This window comes from Ursus maritimus, unplaced genomic scaffold (assembly GCF_017311325.1).
Source record: "Ursus maritimus isolate PB19 unplaced genomic scaffold, ASM1731132v1 scaffold_24, whole genome shotgun sequence".
NCBI lineage: Eukaryota > Metazoa > Chordata > Mammalia > Carnivora > Ursidae > Ursus > Ursus maritimus.
Window position 1 is genome coordinate 2,473,207 of NW_024424897.1, and position 7,366 is coordinate 2,480,572.

The window sequence follows — 7,366 nt, forward strand, 5'->3', positions numbered from 1 at the left end:
GCGTGACCGCGGGGGGCGGGGCCATCGCACACGTGACCGCGGGCGGGGCGGGAGCTGCCGCCATGCACAGCAGAGGGCCTGTCTGCCGGCTGCTGCTGCTGGTCCTGGTCCTCTGCCGCTTGCGCCCGGCGCGCCCCCGGAACGTGCTGCTCATCCTCGGTGAGTGCGCCCCAGCCGCCTCCCACCAGCAAGCCCTGCAGCCCTTTGCGTCTGCGCTCCCCGCTGCCCCAGACCCTTCGTGGTCCGCTCCTTGGAGGAGGCAGGGGCGGCCCTCCCACCGCGGGTCGGGCCAGCATTCAGCACCCCACTCCTGCCCCCGGCTCTGACCCCCACCCCTACCTGTGCCCAGATCTGCCAGGCGCCCAGCCCAGCTCGGGAAGCTGGCGGCTTTCCAGAACTCAGTGGTGTACCGTCCCTAGAGGGGCCACTGGAAGAGGGGCTGCTGCCCAAGTCCCCAGAGACGCGGCTGCGTGCCGGGGGCGTTCTCCTCCCCTCCCCACGGTGTAACCCTATAAGTTTGCCCTTCCCTTTTCAGACCCGGGAGCGCTGTGGCTCAGATCTCCTTCTGGCTGAAAAGCACAGCCCCCCACCATCCACCTGCCCTCTCCCCGAACCCCAGCCCTTCCCAGAAATCACAAGTTCCTCTAGTGCCCTGCTGTTCACGAGACTTGGTGACCAGGGTCCGGCTGTCACAAGACAACCCTGTTCTTTCCTCTTTTGAGGTCTGGCATTCTGCCAGACTCACTGTTTCTGATTAACTTTGCGGTCTCCAACCAGGCCTTTCAGCTGATTGTAACATAAGACAGCTCTACCCTAAGGACTCCCATCAAGTCCTCCTTGCTAGGGACACAGGTGCAGAAACCGCATCCTCATGCAGCATCTGCCGAGCCCAGGACTGTCCTATCATGCCCACTTGCTAACACGGCCACCTGAGTATCATGCCCTCTGGGTGTCATGCCCCCTGGGTATCAATCCTGCGCAGGTGTCATGCTGCCCACATATCATGCCTGCTTGGGTCATGCCTGCCTGGGTATTCCACTTGCATGGACCTCACTGGCCCAGGCCACCACGGCCTCAGTGTGTCTACTTTCCTCAGCGGACGATGGGGGCTTCGAGAGTGGCGTCTACAACAACAGCGCCATCAGCACCCCTCACCTGGACGCCCTGGCCCACCGCAGCCTCATCTTCCGCAATGCCTTCACTTCTGTCAGCAGCTGCTCTCCCAGCCGAGCCAGTCTGCTCACCGGCCTGCCCCAGGTGAGGGCCGCAGACGTGCAGGAGGAGGGCATGGGAGAGGGAGAGCCCCTCCCTGGCCTCCCCGGGGATGTGCCCACCATCTCTTCCCCACCGCCTGCCAAGTGGATACAAGTACGGGTGGGGGCCTCCAACGGCCCACCGTGAGCCCTGGCTCCCCTGCTCTGTGTGAATGTGAGCAAAGCACTATGTGCGCCTCGATCTTCTCGCATGTTAAATGGAGTCATGATAATACCTTGCTCTGGGATTCTTACGGGATTGGCCAAGCTCATACTTCCTGCGTAAAGCTCACAGGAAGGTGGCTGACACGCACTTGCCCGGTGTTAACTCGTGTTGTGGTACCATCCTGGAGCTTGAGTGCCGGTAAGAGCTGCCCTGTAAAGTACTTCCTCCAAGTTTGTTCTGCTAGGATATGCACGGTGTAGAGCTTAGCCTTTGAATCATTCATAATGCAGCTCGGCGGCGTGAAGTCCATTCACACTGTCATGCAGCCATGCGTCCATCTGTCCACCTCCAGGACTTCTTCATCTTCCTAAACGAAAACGCCGTGCCCGTTAACATCGCCCCCCATTCTCCTCCCCCGGCCCTGGCCACAGCTCATCCCCTGTCTGTCTCTCTAAACTTGGTTGCTCTGGTAGCCGACGTAAGTGGGGTCCTGCAGTACGTATGCTTTTGTGACTGCCTTGTTGCCCTGAGCGCACTGCCCTCCAGGTCCCCCCACGCTGTAGCAGAGCACAGCTTTCCTTCGCGGGGCCGAGAGGGCTGACTAGCATTCCGTGCATGGGTGTGGCCCATTTCGTTTACTCGTCCGTCAGTCCGTGGACACTTAGGTTGTTCTTACGTGCCATGAGGATGAGGAGCATTGCTATGAACGTGGGGACACAGGTACTTACCCTGGGCCTGTTGTCTCATGACCTCATCTCATGGCGAGCCACTGCGCCCTGTGCATCCCCATCCGAGAGACTGAGGCCCACGTGGAGAGGGAAGCTGTGTCCAGTGGACAGCCCCCCTACCCCCCGTGGAAGGCTCCTCGGGGAGCCGTGGCCGCAGGAGTGAGGACAGGGCTGCCCCATCTCCCTTACGTCTTTTTTTAGTCTGACTTTGTGACGCATGCAACTCTTTTTATTTTTGCACTGTAAAAAATCTAGTTTCAATAGAGATTTGCTGCCTTTTTTTCCCACCATGGGACGTGCTTGTAACAAAAAAGTTGGGAAGTACGGGTAGACAGGAAGAAAATACAAGCCACCCCTAATTATGGGTATGTTTTCCCAGTCTGTTGGGTTTCCTGCTGATGTTCCATGAAGGGGGTGGGGGCCCGGGGAGAGGCAGTGAAACTCTCCCGGGATACTGGCCACTGGGGTTTTCAGGTGGGCCCAGGAAGGGCTGGAGCCATGGGGAGAGCGGGAGCAGGCAGGGCGGGACCCGGCCTCATGGGCGTCTCTGCCGCAGCATCAGAACGGGATGTACGGCCTGCACCAGGACGTCCACCACTTCAACTCCTTCGACGGGGTGCAGAGCCTGCCGCGGCTGCTTGGCCGAGCTGGCATTCGCACAGGTGAGCGGCTTCATGCCCCAGCGGGGACCGGCCCTGGCGGGGTGAGGCCCGGTCCTGAGCCACCCTCGGCCCCATGTCATGTGCTCTGAGCCTTCTCCCTGGGCCCTGAGTCCATGAGAACAAGGGCCTGGGCTGACCTCATAGGGGCCACGCCAGGGCATGGGGTTTGGGGGCCGAGAAGGGAGAGGAGGGCAGTGGGATACCTCAGGGACTCTGGCAGGCCTGTGTCCCCACCTCCAGGCATCATTGGGAAGAAGCATGTGGGGCCAGAGACGGTGTACCCGTTTGAGTTTGCGTACACGGAGGAGAATGGCTCCGTCCTCCAGGTGGGGCGGAACATCACCAGAATTAAGCTGCTGGTCCGGAAGTTCCTGCAGACTCAGGATGACAGGTGTGAGGAGGCCCCCGTCCCCTCCCTCACACGGCGAGACCTCTGGGCAGTTAACCTGTGATGCACATCCCAGAGTCTTTAGCTGGGATTCTTGGACGCCCCAAGTGGAGGAACGGGGGAGGGGGAGAAGATTCCAGAAAATCAAGTTAATTTGGTCAAAGGGAGAGGACACAGGGGGAACCTGAGGCAGAGGCTCCCAGGGAGACTTTCAGTTCTAGAGGAGTGAGCGAGCTGAGGGCTGTTCCCTCCTAAAGAACGGGGCTCCCCAGAGTAGAAAGCCAGGTGGCGTGTCCACCGGCTGACCTCGGGACTCAAGCTCCTCCTTCCCGGGGCAGGCCCTTCTTCCTCTACGTCGCCTTCCATGACCCCCACCGCTGTGGGCACTCCCAGCCCCAGTATGGGACCTTCTGTGAGAAGTTTGGCAACGGGGAGAGCGGCATGGGGCGGATCCCGGACTGGACCCCACAGACCTACGACCCGCAGGACGTGCTGGTAGGTGAGAGAGCCCCTCGCCGTGTTTCCAAGATGCTCGCTTACCCTTCCTCCTCCCCCTCGTAAATTGGAGGATTTGGCAGTTCTGGCCCTGGATGTGTGACTTCTCATTTAAGAGGAGACTGACTCATGGGATCCAGGTTCCCGTGCACGGGGCCGGTAAAGAGAGGTGTCAGGATGTGGAGTGACACGTCCAGAAGCAGGGACATTCTGGGCTCCGCCATTCAGTGGCGGAGGGTGATGTCAGGCCCTGGGAGGAAGGCTGGCTTCTCCATCTCTTACCCCAATTCAAGGACTGGCCACCCCTTCCCCCCAGCCTGTCTGCCTGTCTGTCCTCGCCCTGACTTTGCACCCACGTGCCCCTCCAGGTGCCTTACTTCGTCCCTGACACTCCCGCAGCCCGAGCTGACCTGGCCGCTCAGTACACCACCATTGGCCGCATGGACCAAGGTGGGTTCAAGGAGCCCGGACAGTGGGATATGCCACGGCATGGGCCCCCGTCCCAGACCAGAGCTCTGAAGTCACAGTGTCGGCAGGGCCATGTCCCCCCCTGCAGGCCCTGGGGGACAGGACAGTCCTTCCTGCCTCTTTCAGCAACTGGTGGCCCCATGCATTCCTTGGCTCCTAGCTCCATCCCTCCGGTCTCTGTCCCTGTCCTCACATAGCCTCTTGTGTGTCTTCTCGGCGTCTCTTCTATAAGGACACTAATTGTGGGATTAGGGCCCCCCTGGGCACTTCGGGACGATCTCCTTGAGATCCTTGACTATTACATCTACAAAGATTTCTTCTCCAAATGAGGTCACATTCACAGGTTCCCGTGGGTGTATCTTTGCAGGGACCACCATTCAGCCACGACGGGAGGTTGGAACCTTTATAATGTGTCTGTTGGTACCATTAGTGGGGGTGGCTGGGGAGCGGGCAGGTGTAGAGGGAGTCCTATCTTCCAGCTACCGCCCCATACTACCCCTGTTATCCCCATGGGACAGGCATGAGATTCCAGAAAACAAAACAAAAACCAGTGTTCAGTGGGTAACGGCTGCGTGAGGTGACGTGGATGTGCTAAGGGATGGTCGGCGTCCCTGGCCTGCTACAGGACAGGGTGCTGGGTGGGAGGGAAGGACAGCAGGGGTGCAGGGTCCAGCAGCCGGATGAAGAAATGTGTGAGTGCACGCACATTCACACCCCTGCATGCCCGGCTGCAGCTGAGCTCTGCTGTCCCCTCTGCACCCCCAGGGGTTGGACTCGTGCTCCAGGAGCTGCGCGGAGCAGGTGTCCTGAATGACACCCTGGTGATCTTCACGTCCGACAACGGGATCCCCTTCCCCAGCGGCAGGACCAACCTGTACTGGGCGGGCACGGCTGAACCCTTGCTGGTGTCGTCCCCGGAGCACATGAAACGCTGGGGCCAGGTCAGCGAGGCCTATGTGAGCCTCTTAGGTACGGCTCTGCAGCTCGCGCAGGGGCGGGGGAGGGGAGGTGAAAATCTAGTGGCACCAGCACGTCCGGACCGTGCTCCACACCCGCTGCCTTACGTGGTCCCCACACCACCGGGGCGAGGAAGGGACGCCACCCCATTCTACAAACGCAGCAACAAGGATCAGGGAGGTAAGGTAAGTTGCCCAGAGTCACACGGTTTGTAAGCACCAAGCGAGGGTTCTAGCCAGGGTCTCGCTGTCTTTGAGACTGTTGCTCTTCCCACTGTCCCCATGGTGTGCGTGGGGGGCTCTTGTTAATGCCCACGGCAGGCCCCACCCCCAGAGCGTCTGACGCAGTAGGTCTGGGGTGGGGCCTGAGAATTTGCATTTCTGACAAGTTCCCAGGTGATACTGATGCTGCGGGCCCTGGGGAACCCCTGCTTGGAGGGGTCAGGGCAGCAGGGCCCATGCAGCTTGGGGGCCACAGCACAGGCCAGGAATAGATGAGCCCCCTCCGTGGGGCTTCCTTACTGATCCAGAGGATGCCGGTAGGGTCCTGAATATCACCGAGTTGGGGGAGTTGGGGGGTCTTGTTAAACCATTAAAGGTGTCGTGTCCTAGCGGGCCGAGACAACCTTGACAGGTGTGGGGCCCACAGCAGCTCCTCCCTGTTGGTGATCTGGTGTGCAAGGCGGCCCACCCGCGTCCCGGAGTGGCTTGGTGGCTGGAGGGCCTCCGTGCTGAGACACCGCCTCCTTTCCAGATCTCACGCCCACCATCTTGGACTGGTTCTCCATCCCTTACCCGAGCTATGCCATCTTTGGCTCAAAGACTGTCCAGCTCACTGGCCGGTCCCTCCTGCCTGCGCTGGAGGCAGAGCCCCTCTGGAGCACCGTCTTTGGCAGCCAGAGCCACCACGAGGTCACCATGGCCTACCCCATGCGCTCCGTGCACCACCGGACCTTCCGCCTTGTGCACAACCTCAACTTCAAGATGCCCTTTCCCATCGACCAGGACTTCTACGTGTCACCCACCTTTCAGGACCTCCTGAATCGCACCGTGGCCGGCCACCCCACGGGCTGGTATAAGGATCTCCACCATTACTACTACCGGGAGCGTTGGGAGCTTTATGACAGGAGCCAGGACCCCCACGAGACCCGGAACCTGGCTGCTGACCCCCACTATGGGCAGGTTCTTGAGCTGCTTCAGGCCCAGCTGGCCAAGTGGCAGTGGGAGACCCATGACCCCTGGGTGTGTGCTCCCGATGGTGTCCTGGAGGAGAGGCTCTCCCCCCAGTGCCGGCCACTCCACAATGAGCTGTGAGAGTCCCTGGGGGCACACGGGCGGCCTCCCCAGACCGGGTCCCCACCTTTCCAGCGGGTGTGGAAGGAGGGGTTCCTGTGGCCCACCTTAGGAGGGCTTTCCCTGATGCTGGTGTCATTCCTGCCACTTCCTGGAGGGGAGGGCAGGACGTGTGCCCCAGCCCTTCGTGCCCTGTGGTAGGGGATACTGCTGTCCTTGTGCCTGAGCCCTGTCTCAGCATAGGAATTCCAGGGGATCCTGGAACGGGGGCCCCCAGTCCGTGAAGGTGAGGATGGCCTGGCAGGGGAGTCTCGTATCCTGGGTTGGGCTGGGGAGCTGGGGCTTGAGGTCCTTTTCATTGTTTGGAGCGGGTACCCCATGGGTGGCGGGCAGGTTCAGACCACGCTCTATGTAGAGACACACTGTGTGCCTTTTATCAGCCTCCGGTCTTGAAGAAATCTGTGACCAAGCCCGGGGCTTGTTTTGCGTCGTCCCACGGTCAAGCTGCTGACCCTGGCTGGGTTTCCACAAGCCACTGATTCATGGCAGGCTCCCTGTGTGCTGAGTTTCATTCTGCAGTCTGTACAGGCAAGCACGTCCTTCATTTTGAACGTGCAAGGGTGAAGAGCCCCTGCCATGCTTGGGTTACTTCTGTCTGGCTGGACGCCGGGGCGGTGGCAGGGACGTTGCTCGTAGATGCACCACACCTGCCCGGCGTCCACCTGCCGGGGAAGCAGACGCTCTGCCTGGAAAGCCCAGAATGCGGGGGCTTCTCCCCTTGAGCAGGTGGGCTCCCGCTCCCTCCCTCCCCCCACCAGTTCCATCCTGGGGGTGTGGAGGGAGAGCCCCAGTCCAGGGCGCCTGTAAAAGCTTTTTATTTCAGGGGCGCCTGGGTGGCACAGCGGTTGAGCGTCTGCCTTCAGCTCAGGGTGTGATCCCAGCGTTCTGGGATCGAGC

General features: G+C 60.7%; 1 protein-coding gene across 2 annotated transcripts; it reads left to right on the plus strand.

Annotated features, from left to right (window-relative positions):
• The first annotated feature begins 4 nt into the window (after positions 1–4).
• SGSH (N-sulfoglucosamine sulfohydrolase) lies at positions 5–7,329 on the plus strand. 2 transcript variants are annotated; one of them, XM_040640072.1, is made up of 8 exons: positions 5–159; positions 1,097–1,257; positions 2,704–2,809; positions 3,050–3,200; positions 3,536–3,692; positions 4,061–4,142; positions 4,926–5,129; positions 5,871–7,329. In XM_040640072.1, exons 1-8 carry the CDS (start codon positions 63–65, stop codon positions 6,428–6,430), a joined length of 1,518 nt encoding a protein of 505 aa, XP_040496006.1. In that variant the 5' UTR covers positions 5–62; the 3' UTR covers positions 6,431–7,329. The 2 variants fall into 2 exon arrangements, with proteins under 2 accessions (XP_040496006.1, XP_040496007.1); XM_040640073.1 differs by lacking the exons at positions 5–159; positions 1,097–1,257 and adding an exon at positions 1,487–1,617.
• Positions 7,330–7,366: the final 37 nt, after the last annotated feature.